Genomic DNA, 22,925 nt, shown 5'->3' on the forward strand with positions numbered 1-22,925 from the left:
GTTGTAATCTGCACCGTCCAAATGGTGAGACCCACTGCTGTGATGATGTCAACAGTCCTATGGGACTGATATCCACAGTCGTCCACCTGTTTTGTCAACATGGGATCCACCTTAGTTGTATGTATTGTATATCCACCGCCCATCCATTTTGATGTGGCCCACCTCTGCTGGACTTGATCCACGCGTCCATCCAGATGGTGGGCCACCACGTGGAGTCATCTGGGAATTGGATTGGCTAGTATACCTCACACTAGAAGCTTGCTGCTCCTGTACCACGTCAGCAAGTGGTGTGAGACCACCTCAATGTACGTGCTTCATCCCGGCTGAGGGACTCGCGTGAGATGTAAGTGTTTTATCCCAGCCATCCATCTGTTCTGGACGGTGGGACACTACAGTAATGTATATGTTTTGATCCTCACCATTCAGTCATGCGTGGACAGTGGGCCCCATCATAATGCATGCGTTGTATATTCACGTCGTCTGTCCAGCTGAGGCCTTGATGTATGTATTTTAGCCACGCCGTCCATCTATATGTGGGACAGGCTATGAGGTAAGTGTTTCATCCACATCGTCCCGTCCATGTCTTGGACATGGACCCTATACACATGGTCCACCTTAATGTATGATTTAATCCACACCGTCCATCTGGTTGGGACAGTGGGGACTCCACCATGATATATGTTATATCCTAACCGTCTAGATCATATAAGGTCGGCCTCAATGTATGTTTTATCCACACTGTCTGTGGGACGTGTGACTCACTTGATTTATGTATTCTATATCCACACCGACCATCTGGTGAGGCTCATTTGCTGCACGTGCGAGGCCCACCTATTATGCATTGGTGCGGCCCATTGATGTAACCCACTTAATGTATATGAGGCCCATTGGTGCGGCTCATTGATGCAGCCAACTTAATGCATACAAGGCCCATTGGTGCTGCCCATTGAGTGGCCCATAATGATGTGTGTTAGGCCCATGTGAGCGGCCCATAGAGATGTGTATTGGGCCCATATGAGCGGCCCATAGTGATGTGTATTGGGCCCATGTGAGACACCCATAGTGTTGTGTATTGGGCCCATGTTATGCAGCCCATAGTGATGTGTATTAGGCCCATATGAGCGGCCCATAGAGATGTGTATTGGGCCCATGTTATGTGGCCCATAGTGTTGTGTATTGGGCCCATGTGAGTGGCCCATAGAGATGTGTATTGGGCCCATGTGAGCAGCCCATAGTGATGTGTATTGGGCCCATATGAAAGGCCCATAGTGTTGTGTATTGGGCCCATGTGAGCAGCCCATAGTGATGTATATTAGGCCCATGTGAGCGGCCCATAGTGTTGTGTATTGGGCCCATGTGAGCGGCCCATAGAGATGTGTATTGGGCCCATGTGAGTGGCCCATAGTGATGTGTATTGGGCCCATGTGAGCGGCCCATAGAGATGTGTATTGAGCCCATGTGACCGGCCCATAGTGATGTGTATTGGGCCCATGTGAGCGGCCCATAGTGTTGTGTATTGGGCCCATGTGAGTGGCCCATAGTGATCTGTATTAGGCCTATGTGAGCAGCCCATAGTGTTGTGTATTGGGCCCATGTGAGCGGCCCATAGTGATGTGTGTTAGGTCCGTGTGAGCAGCCCATAGTGATGTGTATTAGGTCCATGTGATGCGGCCCAATGTGTGGTATATAAGGCCCATATGATGAGGCCCGACGTGACGTATAAGGTCCATTCATGAGGCCCATCTTGATGTATTTGTGGCCCATCCGTTAACGCCCACCTTGATGCAATTGTGGCCCATTTGATAAGGCCCATTGTGATGTATTTGTGGCCCGTATGGCGAGGCCCGATGTGGTGTATGTGTGGCCCTTGAGTGAGGACCAATGCGATTAATGTACGGGTCAATGTAATATGTGATTTCACTATAATATATGTAATGATGTTTATGTGGGCCACTACTTGGGAGCAATGTTAGTTAAATGTCCACATTGATGGGCAATGATGGTTAGAGGTCCACATTATGACCTTCCCTTGCACCCATTGTGAGGCCCATTCTTGTTATGGGTAGGCTGTCTAAGCCCATCCTTGATATGAGGAGAGTACACCATCATCTTATAACATGCTTAGTATAGCTTCACGATCCATGCCCATGCGCATCATATGTATGCTTGATATGAGTGACTGATCATAGCACATGCCATTGGGCAGATTATCATGGGACTCCCTGATAGGTGGAGTTGCCTCACATGAGCGTGCGGTACACGCAAGTTTGATGCATAACTGGATGATATGACTCATGCATCTCACTTTTTGTGATATGACCATTGTACGCCCTAGTGACATCAGGGTCGTAGCCTTCACAGGCATATCGCGGTTGGCAGGATGGGACAGAAAAAATCTGTTCTACATGGGGTGCTCTAGATATCCCTGGGTGAAATTTTCTAAACCCACTTAGTTCCAGAGGTTGCTCCAACGTATAAACCGAGTAGATGCATGAGCGCATAAGGGTCGTATACCATTAGGTTGCGTTTCCTACTTTGTCGTGGTCGGTTGAAAGGGGGTGCAGCTTACCTGCCCGAGAAGAGGGGGCAAAGCTAGGCTGAGTTTGACTAGCTCGAGGAATGGGTCTGCTATCGACGAGCTGGGCCCGATATTAGTAGACGAATAGTGAGATCTCTTCCACTCACTTTGTTGCGCGCGATGGGGCGACAATCTGGTTTGGAGTGTACTAGACCCCGGTGATGATCCCAGAGATGTATGGTACTGATATGTGGACTTACTAAGCAAGAGTGATATACTCAGCATTTTACTCAATCATTCATTGATTCACTATCCACTCGAGCTGGTGGTGTGCAATTAATTGTTATGTATACCTTCACGATGGCCAAGATTTCGGTTGGGGCGCGCGACCAACCTGAGAGCAGGAGTTTACCACATTGTGTTCGACTATCCCAATTTAAGTATGTGACTGGTTTGGATAGAATTCCCTTGTGATGGACCCTATAACCTGCAATACTACGTACTATCATCCCAACCTCATAATCCAGCTTGGTCATTTCATTCACATCGCATATTGCATTACATCCGCAGCATATGACATTTTAGGTTGCTATGTTTCTGCACTTATATGACCTACATGGACTTAGCAGGATTTGCATATTGCTTTGTGTTCTCAGTATATGATATTGTCTTATTACGTTTTTTCCTCGCATAACCTTGTTATTGCCGTTAGCATTCATGTCATGCATCACATAGCCTTGGTACGGCTGATAGCATTCATGGATTTATGGATTGCCAGTATTTCTATTTACTCTGATATCGTATGATTATGGACCTGTATTGTATACTTGGCACTTACCTCATACACACACTTACACTACCCTATAAGCTTTTTATAAGCTTATGCACGATAGATGCATGTAAATGGCGTTAGGTTGTAGCAGCATTGAGCATGGAGCGTGCAGCAGTCTTTTGGAGCTTTGATTTCGTTGGAAAATCATCCTTGTAAGATCTCAGGATATATGTACGTTGGAAAATCGTCTTTGTAAGATCTCAGGATCGAAATCTTGCGTATAGGTGCTGGGAGCCGAGAATGGGGTACTACGGAGGTTGTCGGCACTGGATTCAGTAATCGAGAATTTTGTGAGCCCAGTTTTCAAGTTTGGGACGTGACATATAACCTATAACCTATAACTTAAACATATAACCTAAACCTAAACCTAAACCTATAACTTACAACCTATAACCTAAACCTAAACATATAACCTAAACCTAAACCTAAACTTATAACGTAATCATATAATATAAACCTATAACCTAAACCTAAACCTATAGCCTACAACCTAAACCTAAACCTAAACCTAAACCTATAATCTATAACCTAAATCTAAACATATAACCTGAACTTAAACCTATAACCTAATCCTATAACATAAACCTATAACCTAAACCTAAAGCTATAACCTATAACCTAAACCTATAACTTATAACTTAAACATATAACATAAACCTAAACCTAAACCTATAACCTATAACCTAAATCTATAACCTATAACCTATAACTTAAACATACAACCTAAACCCAAACCTATAACCGATAACCTAAACCTAAACCTAATCATATAACATAAACTTATAACCTAAACCTAAACCTAAACCTCAACCCAAACCCGAACCCGAATTCCTAAACCTATAATCTAGACCTATAATCTTAAACTTATTTCGTAAACTGACTCTAATCTTTTCATTGTAGAGATGGATAGGAGTTGGATGCGAGCTAAGAATAGGTTTGGCCCAGAGTATAAACAAGGGGTTAACCAATTCATGGAATTTACGTGAAATCGAGCAGATTCTGGCAATAGGATTGGGTGTCCATGTTGAAAATGCAAGAATATGGTTCATAATACTTGAGACAAAGTAGAAGATGATTTGTTCATAGTTGGAATTGACTAGAGTTACACTTGGTGGATCCATCATGGTGAAGAGTTCCACCAAAGAGTTGAGGCCACTGAAGTCCTTGCTCACCCAATCGTGTCGGATGACGAGGATGAAGACGTTGACGAAATGCAAGATATCATAAGGGATGTATTTAGGGGAATAAATGCAGATACTAATTTTACAGCGACAAGTAGTAGTCAAGATATTCCTCCTATGGGTGATGTCGAATTAGAAAAGTTTAGTAGGTTGTTGAGGGATGCCCAATGTCCACTTTATTCGGGGTGCGAGAACTTCTCCAAGTTGAATTTTCTTATAAGGTTACTTCATTTGAAGACAATAAATCGTTGAGTAACAAATTGTTTGGCATGTTGCTTGACTTGTTAATAGAAGCATTACTGGACGGTGAGACATTGCCAAAGTCTCATTACGAGGCAAAATCCTTGATGCGAGACTTGGGCCTTGGTTACATCCTCATTCATGCATGTATAAATAAATGTGTATTGTATTGGAAAGAGCATGAAAATGTTGAAGAGTGTCCAGAATGTGGAGAGTCTAGGTAGAAGTATAACGAAGCCAAGCGTAAGAAAATCCCGCAAAAGGTGTTAAGGTACTTCTCATTGAAATCCAGATTGTAAAGATTGTTTACATCTCGCAAGACGGTTGAAGATATGAGGTGGCATAAGGAGAAACACGTTCATGATGATAGTACACTGAGGCACCCTGTGGACTCTAAAGCCTGATAAAATTTGGACAAGCAATATGACTGGTTTGCAGAGGATTCTCTCAATGTTCGACTAGGTCTTACAAGTGATAGTTTTAATCCATTTGGTAATATGAGTAGCTCGTACAGTATGTGGCCAGTGGTACTTATGCCCTACAATTTACCTCATTGGTTGTGTATGAAGGAGTCATTTTTATTTATGATGCGGGTGAGAGGAGCAGGAGAGGAGGATCGAGGAGATGCGACTGGAGCATGAGCGACAGATGAAGGAGATATTACAGGCTCTCGCTGCATGCTTACCCACCGATGCCCCACCACTTCCGCCTTCATCTAATGCCCTACCACCTCCGCCTTCATCTTTGTGATTTTTTGTATTTTATTTATAATTTATTTTATATACGAATGTTAAACTTATATGTATTTGTGTGTGGATGAATGTGATGAGGATAAGATTATTTGTGTATATATGGATGTGGTTTGTATTTGGATGGATGTGAATGTGAATATAATGAAATATATTGTAATAGGTGTATATCAAGAATTTTTGCCTGATTTTTGAAAAAAAGAAAAAGAAAAAAAAAAGAAGAGACTTTTACCTATGAAAACTTTCGTAGGTAAAAGTTTCATCGACATACTTACTTACGAAATTTTTCGTAGGTAAAAGGTTCATTCACATTTTTTACCTACGAATAATTTCGTAGGTATAAGTCTCATCCACATTTTTACCTACATCAAATTTCATAGGTAAAAGTCTTAACAATCTACACAGTTTTTACCTACGAAAATTTTTGTAAGGAAAGGTTCGTCAACATTTTTTACCTACAACTAATTTCATTGGTAAAAATTTTACCATTGCGAACGGAAAGTACGCAATTTTTACCTACAAAAAGTTTCGTAGGGAAAAGTTTGGTCAACATTTTTACCTTCGAAAACTTTTGTAGGTAAAAGTTTCGTCAACATTTTTACCTATGAAAAAATTCGTTGGTAAAACTTTCGTCAACATTTATACATATGAAAAAATTCGTCGGTAAAAGTTTTGTCAATGTTTTTTACCTACGAAAAAAAGCATCGGTAAAAGTCTTACTATTGCTCGGTAAAAGCCTTTACCCACGGTCATTTATCAACGAATTTGCCGACGAAAAAATTCGTCGGGAATACTTTTTACCAATGAAAAACTATCATTTACCGACGAATTGTTTCGTCAGTATAAGTGGAATTTCCTGTAGTGTTGTGTAGGATCGGGGACCCAGCACTCTTATATAGAGTCTATGGAGAGGGAGTTTGAAACCCATCAAAACTCTCTCCTACACTCCACATCACTGTGTCCTAGTTCGACTCAAGTTGCCTTGCATAAGGCTATAGCATTCCACCCCAAATACGCATTGCTGCGCAGATAGATTGCGCAGCACATCACCTTAAGTGGGGCCCACTGATTAACTCAATCAAACTGTCCAACTAGAGTGTAATCCAGACCGTTGATCAATAAAGCCCACTACATAGAGTTCTTATAGCTTTATCTATGTATATGAAAATCAGATAATACATAACACAAGATCAAGCTGACCCTAACAACTCCTGAGACTGCTTTTCATACTTTCAGATACATACGTATATACTATGGACCCCACCCAGCTGAGCATGGAGCCGGTTTCCGGGTTATTAAACCATGGTATAATCCCTTTTTATTTATGACGGCCACATCTTACCAAAAAAAAAGAAGAAGAAGAAGAAGAAGAAGAAGCTTGCTTCATCTACGTAGATGAAATCAGATCATTATACATAACCTAAGATCAAGCTGACCCTAACAGCTCCTGAGACTGCTTTTCATATTTAAACCCAAATTTCTTAGAATCATCAGCTAACCACAAAAAGATACCGTCAAGCTTCCCTTGCTTCTTTAGTTGATTGCAAGCCTCAAAAAATCCATTACGAGGCCCTAAACCTCCACTCCCATCACTTTTAAAACTCACCAAGACCTTCCCTCCCTTGTAATTAGCTTCTTGCTTATGGACATAACCTAAAAATTCCGACATGCTAATCCCTTTATCGTATGTGTAGAATTGGAAATTCACGTAGTCAATCACATGCCCATATTTCCTCAACAGAGCCAAGTAATGGCTCTGAACTGGCTCGTCCTCATATGGTGCAATGGATGCGAATGAGAATACACTACAAGAAAAGAGGGCTTTAGCCTCGGCTCAAAATTGAGGCTAAAAAGGTTAAAAACTGAGGCTAAAGCCTTTAGCCTCAGTTAGCCAAACCGAGGTTGAAACCCCCGTAGCTAAAGACTTTAGCCTCAGTTTTAGCAACCGAGGCTAAAATGACTTTTATAGCCTCGGTTCTTCAAGTGAGGATAAAATGAACCTTTTTAGCTTCAGTTTTTTTTTTTTAAATGAGGCTAAATCAAAATTTTAGCCTCCATTGTTTCCAACTGAGACTAAATCCAAATTTTAGCCTCAATTGCCTCCAACCGAAGCTAAATCTATTTTTAACCTTGGTTCTAACAACCGAGGCTAAAGCTTTTAGCCACGGGAGTTGTAGTCTCAGTTTAGGTAACTAAGGCAAAACTGAGACTAAAGATAGATTTAGCCTTTGTTGGTATTAACTGAGGCTAAATTCAATTTTTAACATCATTTATCAATAATCGAGGCTAAATCATTTATTTTAACTAATTCATAAACCTATGCATAGTCATTCATTCATTCATTTTAATCCATTCATAAAAGCACAATACCAAAAAAAAAGAAGTTATTAGTCCATTTAAAGTTTTCAAAACAAACTGTTACATAGCATTAGCATGTAGACATAGAGTACTACAAGGAAACACACTTAAAAAACCTCTATGTTGAAATAGTTGTCCATTCACTGGGCTTGCAATAGTTGAAATTGTTAGCTCTGATTAGCTAAGCCTCTCCCATCTATACAGCTCATGTTGACAAGCACCATATGTATTCAACTTAAGCACGCCCTACCTGATGAGTGCAGCAACTTGCTTGATTTTCAGGTTAAGCACATCCTCAAGGCATGTGAGAAACTACCCTCTACCCCCTTTTATTCAAATTCATTCAACTCTCACACTCGTAGCTTCATACAACCCACTGTATGGATGAAATGACACTCTGCAAGTACTGTCGAGTCATGGTCACAACATTGTCCCAGAGGTGGATTTCATAAGGGAACTGGAAGGCGATTATCAGTACAGAGCGCAAGCTAGAAGTGTTTGTAGAAGCATCTCCACTTGTGCGGTTCACGGCAGAGCCTGCTTCAAGACTAGATGTCAAATCCAAGGTCTAATGTACGCTTTGCCCTATACAAATAGCAATTACGGTAGGAAAAACAATACAAAAAATAGATGGAGAAAAATAATATCATCCAGTTTAATACAAGATTCAGGAAATAGCCATTCAGTAGATTTAGACTCAACTATTTTTGAATCCAGTGGAAAGACTTGGAAACCAGACGGTAGCAGCAGAGCATCATCAGGGAATAATTCATCGATTGGAGCAAAAACAAGCTCGGAGAAAGCTCCACTGCAAAGCTGCAAAATAGAATTGCCCAAAATCATTACAGCATCAACATCAGCGAGTGTTTATAAAACCACAGAGTGGGACAAAGTAAAGAGTGACTATCAGTGGGTTCCAAGATTCAGCATGGAAGTGACAGAACTACTAATGGTTTTAAGACCTCATCCTAGCTATTTGGAGTCGGCATTCTCATAATTGCCTGGTAAAGGTTTTAAGACCAGCTGCCCGCTTGCCATCAGTCCTCCATTACCTGGGCTTGGGACTGGTTGGCATATCACTTCCTAGCATAAAAAAAGGTAAAAGAAAAACCAGCAAAAACCATAGTTCAATTCAGTGCAAAAAGAAGCAGCAAATACCTACAGGAGATGGATATCTCTTGACAGAACAGCTTCTTCTTGGGTGATGACATGTCCTTCGAGTCGAACTACTTCAAGAAACTAGATGTATTTTCCATCAACAAAGAAAATGAATCAATGCAAAAAAAGACAAATAGAATAAAAATAGGGAAGTCAGATTATGAATACAAACTCAAGAGAATTGTCACATTTCTCCTTAGAGATTCCTAGAAATTTTCTATAACTGAAATTTCAATAAAAAGAAAGATGCACTTTTCATTTTAAAAAAATTAAAAATTAAAATCACTAATTCAGTTAACAGGAATGGTTGACTAATTGATATTGAGATATTTGGCTAGACTAAATGTCAATTGTCAATACCTTGAATTTGTTTTGATGAAGGGGAATCCAAACTCTGAAGTTTCTCTCAAACATATGCCGCACAGCTAGATATGGCCGCATAGCTAGATATGGATCTTATTTTTTCAATTATTTCACATGTTTGACAGTTCTATCCTTTTTCCTTATTTTATTTGGCTACCTAATCTTAATATCTAGGGATTACATAATTCTAGGTGATACTTGAAGAGTTTGATAGCTTGGGACTTAAACCATCTTGTAAATATCCTAGCATCCTCAATATTGTAAAGGCAATACTAAAGCACCTAAACTTGTTCTTCACTTAGGTAACAAGAGCATGCTGCTTACAGGTTTTTTATCCATGTTGATACGTATTGACATAGAGAAGGTGTTGACACAATGGGAAATGGCTCTTGCTTTTTTATATTTAATATTCTTAATCTTTGGTTTTCTTCTTCAATCTTCATATTATATTGCTCAAGCATTGAAAATTTTAAATATCATATTGCTACGTTTTAAGAGCTAGGCAAGGTTACAAAGATGATTTTATGTTTCCACAAGTGTACTGAAATTGCAAACACATGTCAGAGTCCAAGTTAGGCTGACTTAGATGACTAGAATAAAAAGTGCATACAGACCTCTTCGTTTTCCACTGTGTGAGCAAGAGGCATGATGATTTGGCTCCCAGAAAATCTTGTAGGCCTTAATCCTGGAAAGGCATATGAGCCAGCTTTCAGTGATGCAGCAGAATACGCATCAATGTTGTAATCAGCCCATTTGGAACGATGCTCCCTTAGAAATTGAACCAGCAGTGCAGGAGGAACATTCTAGGAAGGAAGGCATACAATATCTCAGCAATTCTTGCAACAGGTAAAGAAAACTACACAAATGAACTGGTACAACTGTTATTAGAATTTTCAAGAGCTCTTTTCAAAGAGTGTGTTATTCCCAAGTTCCACTCATTCAAATAATGAAAACTTGCCAAGTTCGATGACTCAGTTTGGACTTGGTATTCAGAGCTGTTGAACTGAGTTAACTTGAACTCCGATTTGGTGGATGAGTCAATAAAGAGAATACACAATTATGAGGATAAATTACATAACTACCCTAAGTGCCAAGCAAGATTCTCAAATGTTGCCACTGAAGATTTTAAGAAAGCAATAGAAGTAATGACTTCGATTTTTACAAGGTCAGAGATTGGACTTGGAATTTAGACCCAGGCCTAACAAATCCATTTGTAAGTTTCTGACCATTGAGTTCTACATATTCACTACACCAAAATCGTTTAACTGGAACGGTGATGATTTTGGTTCAGAAACGGCTTCAGGCCGTTTTTGATTTGAAACGGTATTCCACCGTACTCGAGCCGTTTCTGATTTGAAACGGTATTCAACAGTATACGTATTATTTCCACTATTTTATTGGTGTGTCCCAGTTGAGTGTTGGATCTTCTTATTTGTTAATCTTATGTTTTAGTGTTTTATTTTGAAACAGATGAATGGAAGGGATTCGATTAGTAACCTCTGAGTGGACCCTACAAGGCTCAAGAGGTACATTGCTTTATATCTACTGCAGACTACTAATTCATTTTAGTCCTTTCTTACGCCAAAAGCTCCCGAACCCTACTTCGCATCCATTTCCGTCTCCCTCGCCCTCTTTGCTCCCCTTTTCTTCGATCTCGTCTCTCTCTCTCTCTCTCTCTCTCTCTCTCTCTCTCTCTCAAATGGAGATCGGCGTCGGCCAGATCTGAACCATTTTCACTTTCTCCCTCTCAGGTTTAATGGCGGTCGAATGTCTGTGAGTGTGGAAGAACCCAATCAATCCCCGCCATTTCTAATCTTCTTGGATCGAGATCTCTTCCAATCTCAATGGCTTCCGCGTTTGCTCTGCCTCCTCCTTCATATGCTCTCGAGAAAATCGAAGGTATACTCTCTCGATCTCTCTCCCTTCATCTCTGTCTCTCTCACTTCCCCTTTCGATTATCAAAATTTGGGCAGCAACCATTGCGGAGGCAGCCATATCCGCCGCTGTCCATGGCCGCCGACATCTGCATGTTAGCTGTTTGAAGAAATGCATCAACCAATAACGTGTACCACTGTTGTACATTTAATCTCTCTGTTTCTTTCATATTTTTTGGCCCATCCATGAGTGGACTAGCCTGATATGTGGGAGGGGAACAATCAACATTGATCCACCTCATTAGAGGCAGTGATCCAACACATACCACTTTAGACCATGTGTTTGTACGGATAGGGCATACCTCCTCTGTTTATTCACTTCGATGAATGTAACTAAGAAATACAGATGGGAACATTACAGGTACGAATTCCAAATGCAGTATGGATTGATTGGATGGTCAGTGGGAGCGACAGTGGGTTATGCACAGACTGCAAAGATCAGCCGTATTATTCCATTACATTCTATTGTTTGTACATTCTTTCATCGGTCAATACAAGTTTGGATGTTCCTAACACTTGTGTTTACAATTATTATCTCTTGTCGTGTTAACTTTGAAGGTAAATCTTAGTGCTGCTAATTTTTTATTTTTTATTTTTAAATTAACTTTTCTAACAACTAGTGCTACAGATGTCATTCATTTCCTTGAAGCCAAAATAGTAAGATGTCATGAGTTCAAATGCATGAGGCTGGCTATGTGGAGTCATCTAACCCGTCCATTAGATGCGTCAAGTTATATTTCTTTATCCTGTAATCCAGCTTTACTTAGGTGGGTAACACCAAAGGAAAGTCAACGTTGGAAGGGTGAATGCCTATCGTAGAAACTTTCAAATGGAACATGGACGCGGATTGCCTGTGCTTCGGCCACAAAGATATTCCTGTGCCCCATGCTGTCGTAAGCTGTGGTCCCTAGAGATTCCTGTGTCAAATCTACTCCTGACAAAAAATTTCTGTTACTCCCCACAAAATTTTCAATGTTGGGCGTTCAATCCAAGCTTTTTCGTGTGTATGGCCCACATGAGTTTTGGACCTGCCTGATTTTTATCATCCTGTCCTATTGTGGTCGTGCAAAACTGATGTATGGAGTGGATTTGTCACAGGCCGACACAACTTCGGACAATGGGACCTGAGTGTAGGTGTAGCAGGTATATATTTTGAATGTTTTAAATTCTTGCTATGAAAATCTACTACTAGCTTCTCCATGTGCCATAAATGAATAGTGAAACCTGAATCTCTCATGTGCCATAAATTGTTTTGAGGATTTTTGCATGTAAGGTGTATGTTGTTATGCTTGTGAGAAGGGCCTATGCATTTGATAATTACATGGGTGGAGGAAAAGGTGGCATCGGTAGAGATCAAATGGGAAATATCTGTGGCAGGATCTGTAACACAGTGGCTGAAGTGTAGGTGATTTAGGATGGTCTTAAGTTTTGCATTTATTTGGACCTAAGAAATATCCCATGGTGGAATCAGATGGTGCACTGCACTCAAATGGACAGCGGCAGGTGCATGTCTCCAATGCTGTAGTTGTAACTTGTGCAGATGTTACCAATCTAGCTCAAAACTTCTTATGTGAACCTGACTGCCATAGGTTAAATAGGACAAGGCAGGCTTGGTTCTCTAACAGAACAGGGAAATAAGCATGCTTAGTTATGTGCTGCACATTACTTGATATCCCATGCTTGCTTAAGAACTGCAGCCATGTGCCTCAAATATCAGGGAAAAACACTTTTATGAATTGTGTCTTGCCCATCAAAATGCAGACTTAACGATCAGATGGAATTGCATTTGTTTTAATCGTCTTCAACAGTTGTCCTGAAGTAGCGCGAGATTATTACTTTTTATGAATCTTCTCTCGTGATGTTCTTCTAAAAAATGCTCAAGCATTGGACCGTCTTTCTTCTTCTCAGTGAAATACACTGGCAAACTTGAAGATGGAACAGTTTTTGAGAGGAAAGGAACTGATGAAGAGCCTCTAGAGTTCATGTGTTTTGTAGGTATGACTTACAAGCGCACCTATTCTTGTAGTTTCTGTTCACATTTTCTACTACCATCATCATAGGAATTCTCATGGTAGCTTGATGGAAATTCAGCCACCAACTGCCCGCATGACATCAACCTCCTCCTTTAGCTTGGCTTGAGAACATCTAGTGCAATTGCTACCAGGTAGGGTTCACTACAAAAGTTTGAGCAGTAACAGTAACAGTAGCAGTAACAACTCCACCAGAGATTTCCAAGTAAAGCCCTTCTCTACATGTGCTAGTGCTAGTGCTAGTGCTAAAAGCCCTTCTCTACATGTGCTTGTGCTAGTGCTAGTGCTAATTCATCTTAATTCTATTTATTAATATTCTATTGATTTGCTCCATTTTTCTTTTCTTATTTTTTATGTAATCTGGTTTTACTGGATATTTTTCTTTAATTTATAGGGAAGTAATATGGGATGTTTCCACAGGTTTGGATTTTTAATATGCCAATATTTTTTGCAGATTCTGGAGCCATGCCAAAGTAATCTTGCTTATCAGCCCAATATGCTGAAGGTTTGTTACTCTAGTCATAGGCAGATCTGATAAATCTAGGAGAATAGGACACCTGGTATTGTTTGCTTCCCTTATAATAGGACACCTAGTCATAGGCGAGAATTGCCATTCTCCATAGACGATTATTATAACACTGATCAGTTGATATTTTTATGGGATGATTTTTGTTTTCTTTGCCGCGCTTGTGCAGAAGAAAGCATGGTCAAGTCGTGAAAAGAATATCTCAGAGGCTATTCACGGGGTTGGAAGAAAAGGTACGGCAGCAGTGCCAAGGAATCCTCTATATCCAAGTATTGGTGGTAGGGGTGCTGCTTCTGGTAATATTGATAAGAGAGCAAAAGGACATCTAGACCGAATGGAGAGCTCTGGGATGGCCACTATGTCTGATGAAACTCGAGAAGCTCTTCCTAAGGCGCTTCTGGAACTTTTTCATGTTCATAAAATTTGCAGGTGATGCTTATACTTTTTTCTATTTTCACTTATTTGATCTCCTTCAGCAGCTAGAGCATATTTTCAGTTTCGGTACTTACAAGCTGATAAGCAGTCAATCAACCTGTCATTCCTATGGATTTTATTTGTGCATCTGTTTGTGTTCCATATTTTACATATTATATGGGAAACCTATTTGTAAACCACCAACTCATTTAAAGAAAAGACAGGTAAACCTTGTCTCAACTTTTGACAATTAATTGGAATGGAATGGAACAGGTCTGTATATCTTTTAGCAGCACTGGCAGAAGCTGGATTCCTTATTGGATTGGAATGGAATAGGTCCGTATATACATTTTTTTCCATCATGAAGGGCTTGTCTTGTGTAAGATTTTTAGTTATCAATAGAAAAAGGAAAATCTTTTAGTTCTGTATTGCATTATTCTTCTGATATTGATAATTTGGTAGAAGTATTTTGTGAAATGCTGTGACAATTGATGAAAATGCAGACCTTTCCGAGACTAAGAAACTTCCATCATGATCAACATTTTCTTTTATAGCAATTTTGGCAAGTTGATTCTGTTATAATGTTATTCTGTGAGAGATTGCAAACCTACCTATATATGTATATGAGGAACTATTTTTGTTTACATATATGAAGAATCATGTGAGGACTTCATACAAATTTGGAACTTTGTTTAACCTGGGGACAATATTCTAAAAAGAAATTTACTATGGTTTGCTAAAACAGGTGGAAAGCATCTACCAGTAGATTCAATCTTGAGAAGATACGTTTACTGAATGAACAAATAGGAAATAAACAAATACGTTTTCTATTTCTGACATTAATCATATGTTAATCTGAAATTAGGAGAGTATGAAGAGTTGGAAGAAGTCCCGTGTTTTTACCCTCAGGGGTACCATGGAGTTGATAAAGAAGGAAGACCTGTCTACATTGACAGGCTTGGTAAAGCTGAACCAAACAAGCTTATGCACATTACTACAGCAGATCACTACTTAAGGTATCATGTACAGGAGTATGAGATTCTCTTCCTGCTGACTTTTCCTTTTCAAACTATATATTCCAGACTGGAGTGTTGATAGAATAATCAAATATATGCAATCTGAAGCAGACAGAGCAGGTATTTTATTTAATTTATGATTTTTATTTCAGAATGATGAAAATGCTCTCAGCTATACCGTAATAGTGTATAGGTTTCTGAAAGTGCATCAGGAGGAGACATTTTATCTCTTTCCTCCATAGAGTTCGTGCATGCTTGTATTAACTTTAGGCAGAGCCACATGTAGCAGGAAGCTGGAAGTTTGAAGAAAGATGATGTGTCAAAGAATACCAACTCACAAAAGCCATAGATTGTTGAGGCGCCTGTCTTTACTGTATTGATTTTCTCTCTCTATTTTGTTGTTTTCTTGCAACATAAATTTGTGGAATGTGGAGTCGCACAATAAAAACATAGTTAGGGATTCACACCTGAAAGGTAGTTATTTTTGTCAAAGGATTGTGAATCTTGAGATTCCCTTGGTGGCTGGAAGAGGAAGTGGATGTACTAAGGGCATTTCATCAGCACAGGACCTCCAATAGATGATATAGACAAATTAAGTTGTTGAGAATCCATACTCTTCATTGACATGGGATGTTGTCCCTACTGTTTTCTATGGTGTGGTTTATTTGAGCTTGGATTTGCTTCATTTTTTAGGTAGTATCTCAAAATGAGTTGAACTATCTATTGGTGTGATATTTGTTAGTTACTTGTGATGTTTCTTATAACTTGAAAATTTTCTTTTCATCTTCTTTCAGTTCATCCAGAGACTTGGAACCCAATGTGGTCTGTGGCAAGCTAAGGTGAAACTAAGTTTCAGTTATGTTGCTGGAATGCTGTTTGTTTGGATTTTGGTAATTGGTTTAACTGCTTTCACATGCTGACATGTTTAAGTTGCGGATGTGCAGCATACTTGCAGGCCTTCTGTCGTTCATGGTAAGTTCATCAATCATCATCTCCTCTTTTATCCTTTTTTTTTTCATGGTTCATTCTGGAAGCCCCTGTTGCTGTTAGCAAACACTAAGTGGAAGGAGAAATGCACCAAGTTTCATTATTCAAAGGGAAGGAGAAATGGTAATATGAATTTCATTAGTTTGTATAACAATGATGTTTTTTTTTTTCCTGAATCATGTCTAATAGCCTCACAAATTTTTTTATGAACACTAAATTCATAACATTGATCCCAAGAAGAACAAGAGGAAAGAAAATTGCTATTAAATCCTGCAACAATTGAGAATTCCATTTGATCCCTATTACTTTTATACTTTGTGAAGTCCATTACTTTAAAGTGAATGTAACAATTTTCTTTTTGCCTGTTTTTGTTAAAGTATGTGTTCTTAGTTCTTTATCTTGTCTGGAGATTGTTATGACTGTTACTGACAATATCTGTTCTGGTAGCTGAAAATTGGCCTTCTTTATGGAGAGTTCAATTCCAGCTCAAGTAGCAGGTTTCTTCAACCTGCATATGATGTGCAACATTTATTGCTACCTCAGAGTAGACTGCCTTAGAAATGCCGTTGCTACTCGTTCTAGCCACTTGCGTGAGCTTACAAATGATAAGTTTGATTCAAATTGGGAAATTGCAAATTAGTACTACAAAAGCATGGCAATGGTGCAGCAGCTACATCAGATTCATCTGAATTTCCACGAAGATTTGGATATAGAACAAGTAAGCTTTTGGCATTGCAGATCGCTAGATATATGCCAACTGATCAGCTTCTTTCCTCAACCATCTGATTATAATACTGTGGGATCAACGATTTGTTGCTTATGGCTGTGCTGAGCACCTGAAGAAATTGAAGAAACATGCATCTTCATTAAAAGAATTAGGTATTGATACTCAAACGGTTGTACCTCAGGTTTTTCATAGCATACTACTAGACCAAGTAGGTATCATTGACGTCTTTCTTTTTCAGACCAAGGCAGTGAAACAAGTGTTCTGGCACATAAATGTATGTGGCTACAAAAGGTACACTTTTGCCTAGAAATTTCTTGGCAAATTTGGGACTTTTGTATTGTGTTGTACCATTCAAATTTGAGATGCTGATGGTTTTGTTGTTCTTACTACTTTTGCAGCAACTATTTGACAGCTTGTGCTCTATGTCAAAGGACACATCCTTGCTGCTGAAGACAGTTGAAAAATACTCATTTAAATACTTGCAACAGTGTGAAGGCTGAAGTCAACAAAATCAACTTTTCTAACAATTTTGGGGCCTTTTGGATTATAGAAGCATGGAAATGAAATGTTGAATTGGAATCGAAATTGAAATGTGTACTAGAAAAAAAGGAAAAGATTATTATGTGTGTGAATCATTCTATTGTCTTCTTCTTTTATTTGTGTAATTATCTAGCATATAATACAAGTAGATTACATTCCCCACTCTCTCTCTCTCATACAATGAACAAAGGGGTTTTAAATTGTTCTTAAAATTCTGTCCTAAAATCTGACCATTGGCAACATTAATAGGCGTTCAAAAACGTTTCTAAAATTGTGCACCAGAACGGTTTAAAACCGTTCCTAAAATTCCGTTTCTAAAAATTGATACGGTACCCAAAACGGTTCTGAACCGTTCCTGTATTTCTGCGATGACTCATTTAGGAACGGTTTTAGACCGTTCCTGAAGCATTTAGGAGCGGTTTTAGACCGTTCCTAAACGACGATTTTGGTGTAGTGATTCATTATTTTCTAATGCAGTGCTTCAATTGACTTCTCATCATGCAATAAGAATTGGAAACAACATTAACTATTAACTGTGTGATGGAATTGATAACAAAGCACTATCATTTGAAAAAGGAGGGCAGAGAGAAAAATGTTGTAATAAGCTTAGAGCTTACCTGGATTAACATGGAGGCCTTTGCACAGAGAATGTCTTTAGGCAGTGGGAGAGCATTTGCATTAGTGACATGGGTGCCCATATTCTTGGTTGAATTAATTGCAATTATTATATCTTGGACTCAATCTGAAGACAACACTGACCAGCCATCATCATGGAATCCATTGATGGCATCATTGAAACCCCTGCCAAAGGTTTTTTTTTTTTAAAGAAACTCAAGGTGTGCACACATAATAGAAAATAGAAATATATTGATAACAAGAAAAAACTGAATGTGCACACAGGCAATACAATACATTTATTTATTTTGAAAGACCAATATAAATACATTAATAAGAAGAAGTATAGAAATTACTTGCTCAATCTTTGGCTAAAAGTTCGCAGAACAACAGGCGCAGCACGCATGCCAACCAGGCATGTCTGTGAGACATCTAAGCAGAGAGCATAAGGTGGCCCCCACCATGCAGAAGATCAAAACAATCCACTTGTGCAGTTTTTGACATCATATTGAATATCACCTTAACAACCTAGTAGAGTAACTAATGTTTCCAAATCAGAAGGGACAAAAACTTAATTTGGTAGCTTAGCTAACACTAGTTATGCTATCATCTTAAAACAGTCATAGTTTGGGGATTTGTTTATAAAGGACAAAAAAGGAATGATGTTATTACAAATATGAAAACTAGAGGGAGCTTTATCTTGTATTGCTAAAAGGAAGGGTTGTATATGCAAAAACCTCTAAAAAATATTTATCATACAAAATACAGAACCATGGTTGATCAGGGTTTAGCTAAGGATTAGTAACATTACTGCAATGCTTCTATGAGGGTTCTGCTCCATGCCCTTCTGAAGTTGGACTAAGATCTCTCTCCCCTTCTGTAAGCATCTGATCAAGAACACTGGAGAAGGATCTTTTAACTAGTGAAATGTTCAGAATGCAACCAAGATATAGGTACAAAACCACCTCCAGTGACAATGTAACCCTTGATCTATGATACACGGGCACCTCAAGGGGGAAAAAAAAATTGGAATACCAAACTGAGATACTCAGACGAGGATATGGACAAGGATCCCTCTTTTCCAAAGACTTCCAACTCCAGATTTACCTCGGTTTTGAACTGAAGACCTAGTTATCTAGACTTGACTGAGTAACATACAAGCTAGGCTAATCATGCATGTAAATTTTGTTGCGGAAATCATTTTCCACGACTATAGTTGTGAATTGTAACTAATCCTTGCCATAACTGTCCTAAGAAATCAGAGTTTAGAGGACCCCTGACTTAACCTTTCCATAGTTGATCCTCACAAGTCACACCCATGCTCACTAAAGAGCACACCCTTCAAAACCATATTATAAAGGACAGCTAGGCCTTAAAGATGATACACACCAGACGACCTCTTGAAAGGTATCTAAAAACATGAAGATTTATGAAAATATAAGAGGAAGTATGGATTCTTGCCACACCTCTTGATTACCTCTTTCCAACATGTACATTTGGAGATAGACAAGGCGGTCTAGTCTCAGTGACTCATGCACTGAGGATGCTTCTGAACTAGCATTATTGATTCGGGTTTGAGATCTCTTTGATGTCAGTCTCTTTTTCTTTTCTTTTCTTTTCTTTTTTCCCATGTGTTATCACTTAATCAACGTGTTCACTATTTTTTCTGCTTTGATTACTTAGGGGCTGTTTGGGGTGAGGGATTTTTGGCAAGGATTTGTGAAATCCATGGATTTCAAATCTCCCCTATTTATCATTTGCAGGGATTGTCAAATCCGTGGATTTCCTAAATGCAAGCCTCCATAAATCCATGCCCCCTCTGTTGTCTATCAAATGCAAGCCAATGCCCTCTCTGATGTCTATCAAAGGCAACAAGAAAAAGAAAAAGAAAACTAGAAAATTCATGCATTTCAAAATTCTCTAATTAAACAGCAAATGTACACGAAAATGCTGAAAATTCAGGCAAATGTAGCATGAAGATCGAAAGTTCTACAATTAAAAATATCAAACAATTACAAGTCAACCAAAGATCCAGTAAAACAGGAAAAAAGAAAAAAGAAAAAAGAAAATCCAAACTGATTAAATTCGACTAGATGAGCAGAAAATGCAAGAAAAATTGTAAAAATATATAAATTCAAGGTAAAAAGAACCAGATCAAACAAGAACATCTGTTCAATCGAACTAAAATGAATCACTGAAAATTTACAGTAAAAATGCAAAAAAAAAAAAAGGACAAAAATACAAGATCAAGATCAAAACAACAAGATCAAGCAAACACAACCAAATTCCACTCAATCTAACTTCGAAATCAAATAGAGTAGGGAAAAGAAAAGGATCGATACCTCTGCAACAAAGGCGGCAAAAGCACTGCTGGCGAACGTTCCCGCGAATGAGATCTCGGTCTTGGGCTTGAGATCAGACATGGGAGCTGAGCACTGGCGCCGGAGAATGCCGATCTGGTGTTGGAAAAAGCGATCAGTTGCCGAGAAATGCAATGGAAGTGAAGACAAGAGAGTTAGGGTTTTTCCCTCAAAGACGGAAAGGGGAAGCTGCCGAGAAATGCAATGCAAGAAGAGATTGCTATTTATAGAACCCGGAAAATGGAGGTTTGTCTCTGTCTCCACTCTCGCCACCTGCGTATTCTTCGTCAGCGCATCGTATTCGAATGCGCAGTTCCTATATCAGTCGTTGGAGGGAGCCCGTGCAAGCTCCTGTGGGCCCACCGTCATTCGTGTGACACACACCGTCCATCTTTGCTTAAGATCAATAGCTGAGAGGAAACTCGAATGGGCCACTTACTTGGGATTGGGATTGAAGCTCACTTGATTGAACATTCACCGTTAAAAATTTCCCAAGGCCCACCATAAATATATCCATAATTTTTCCAAATTAGTAAACTTTTAGCCTCACTTCCTATGCAATGGAGGCTAAAAAGTAGACTTTTGGCCTTGGTTCTTATGCAACTGAGGCTAAAAAGTAGACCTTTGGCTTTGGTTCATATGTAATTGATGCAACCGTGGCTAAAAAGTAAACTTTTGGCCTCGGTTCCTATGCAACTGAGGCTAAAAAGTAGACTTTTCGCCTCGGTTCCTATGCAACTGAGGCTAAAAAAGTAGACTTTTCGCCTCGGTTCATATGCAACTGAGGCTAAAAAGTAGACTTTTGGCCTCGGTTCTTATCCAACTAAGGCTAAAAACTAGACTTTGAGCCTCGGTTCCTATGCAATGGAGGCTAAAAGTTTTTGAGCCTCGGTTCTTATGCAATGGATTAGCCTCGATTCCTATGCAACTGAGGCTAAAAATTAGACTTTTGGCCTCGGTTCCTATGCAACAGAGGCTAAAAAAGTAGACTTTTGGCCTCAGCACCTATGCAATGGAGGTTAAAAAGTAGACTTTTGGCCTCGGTTCCTATGCAACTGAGGCTAAAAATTAGACTTTTAGCCTCGGTTCCTATGCAACTGAGGCTAAAAAGTAGACTTTTAGCCTCGATTCCTATGCAATTGAGAAAAATTAGACTTTTGGCCTTGGTTCATATGCAACTTAAGCTAAAAAGTAAACTTTTAGCCTCGGTTCCTATGCAACTAAGGTTAAAAATTAGACATTTTGCCTTGGTTCCTATGCAACTGAGGCTAAAAGTAGACTTTTCGCCTCGGTTCTTATGCAACTGAGGCTAAAAAGTAGACTTTTAGCCACGGTTCCTAAGCAACTGAGGCTAAAAATAGACTTTTAACCTCAGTTCCTTAGCAACCAAGGCTAAAAAACACATTTAGCCTCCATGTTTTCAACTGAGGCTAAAAAGTTGTGGCTAAAGGCCTATTTTCTTGTAGTGTTACACAATTATTCTTGAGAGCCGTTACAAATTGTCCGATGCACTCGGTAAACATGTTGGGGTCCGAAAGGAAGTACTCATAGTCGATATCAATGCCGTCAAGGTTGTATTCCTTGATGATTTTGGTTAGTGATGAGACAACATTGCTAACCTAGGAGGAGATGGAGTTCGGTTGGAAATAGGCGTAGCCATTGCCCACGCTGTCGCCTCCTAAGCTGATGGCTATCTTGACATTCCCATGGGTGTTCTTTATGGATGCAATATCACTGGCCCCCAGATTGGTGCTCTCCCAAAAGATGTTGAATTTCCCGTTTGTTGGCAATGGGGAGCCTTTTGTGGAATAGTCGATCACGAATGCAAGGATGAAGTGGAACTCGACATGGGAATTTATAGGCACATCAGAGAAACTCACAGAATCAGATTCTGCACCAATGTACTCTCGGAAAAGATTTGAGTTAGCAGCTACAAAACACATTGAATTAGACCAATGATCAAATGTAATAATTATAACAATCATGGTTTTATCTCTTGGACAGGATGGACGTGATGAGATCGATCACTGTCTTCCTCAAGGATAACTACAAATCACGGAGCTTGTCTGGACTCATAGATTCCTTGAATCGACAAGGAGAAATAGAAAATAGAAATAAATTCTAATAAATTCAAAAATAGATTGATTGATGATGAAAGCGAATTTACAATCCTTTAAATAGTAATATCAAACCTAGGAAGAAGTTTCAGAATTAAAATCCCAACTCAAACTATCTAAAAACATGACTTACTATGAATAGTAAACTTACTATTTATAGATGGTCATGATTCTACATAACTTCATGGTTTTTAGCCAAAGTTATTAAGTGTCCAATTTAGCCCAACCACGTTATTCTCTTAATGTTTCTAAGCCCTTTT

At 39.2% G+C, this 22,925-nt stretch overlaps 2 protein-coding genes, 1 long non-coding RNA gene and 1 pseudogene across 10 annotated transcripts; 2 read left to right on the top strand and 2 right to left on the bottom strand.

Annotated features, from left to right (window-relative positions):
• Positions 1 to 6,946: 6,946 nt before the first annotated feature.
• Positions 6,947 to 22,491, bottom strand: LOC131254185 (chitinase 2-like; annotated as a pseudogene).
• On the bottom strand, positions 8,461 to 18,667 carry LOC131253119 (homeobox-leucine zipper protein REVOLUTA-like). 3 transcript variants are annotated; one of them, XR_009174929.1, is made up of 5 exons: positions 18,545 to 18,667; positions 18,191 to 18,374; positions 10,014 to 10,084; positions 9,037 to 9,117; positions 8,478 to 8,694 (listed from the first exon to the last, which is right to left on the bottom strand). XR_009174929.1 is itself a non-coding variant. In XM_058253950.1 (4 exons), exons 2-4 carry the CDS (start codon positions 18,269 to 18,271, stop codon positions 8,479 to 8,481), a joined length of 486 nt encoding a protein of 161 aa, XP_058109933.1. In that variant the 5' UTR covers positions 18,272 to 18,374; positions 18,545 to 18,667; the 3' UTR covers positions 8,461 to 8,478. The 3 variants fall into 3 exon arrangements, 1 of the variants encoding a protein (XP_058109933.1); XR_009174928.1 differs by having other exon boundaries at positions 8,521 to 8,694; positions 10,014 to 10,202; XM_058253950.1 differs by lacking the exon at positions 9,037 to 9,117 and having other exon boundaries at positions 8,461 to 8,694; positions 10,014 to 10,202.
• On the top strand, positions 12,978 to 16,290 carry LOC131253120 (uncharacterized). Of its 6 annotated transcripts, none has more exons than XM_058253955.1 (5): positions 12,978 to 13,328; positions 13,818 to 13,868; positions 14,059 to 14,318; positions 14,577 to 14,639; positions 15,169 to 16,290. In XM_058253955.1, exons 2-5 carry the CDS (start codon positions 13,860 to 13,862, stop codon positions 15,176 to 15,178), a joined length of 342 nt encoding a protein of 113 aa, XP_058109938.1. In that variant the 5' UTR covers positions 12,978 to 13,328; positions 13,818 to 13,859; the 3' UTR covers positions 15,179 to 16,290. The 6 variants fall into 6 exon arrangements, 5 of the variants coding, with proteins under 5 accessions (XP_058109938.1, XP_058109934.1, XP_058109936.1 ...); XR_009174931.1 differs by lacking the exon at positions 12,978 to 13,328 and having other exon boundaries at positions 13,618 to 13,868; positions 15,169 to 15,319; positions 15,472 to 16,290; XM_058253951.1 differs by lacking the exon at positions 12,978 to 13,328 and having other exon boundaries at positions 13,618 to 13,868.
• On the top strand, positions 16,322 to 17,821 carry LOC131253121 (uncharacterized). Its single transcript, XR_009174932.1, has 3 exons — positions 16,322 to 17,185; positions 17,272 to 17,324; positions 17,432 to 17,821. It is a non-coding gene; the product is annotated as an uncharacterized LOC131253121 (long non-coding RNA).
• Positions 22,492 to 22,925: the final 434 nt, after the last annotated feature.

Source organism: Magnolia sinica, chromosome 8 (assembly GCF_029962835.1).
Source record: "Magnolia sinica isolate HGM2019 chromosome 8, MsV1, whole genome shotgun sequence".
Lineage (NCBI taxonomy): Eukaryota > Viridiplantae > Streptophyta > Magnoliopsida > Magnoliales > Magnoliaceae > Magnolia > Magnolia sinica.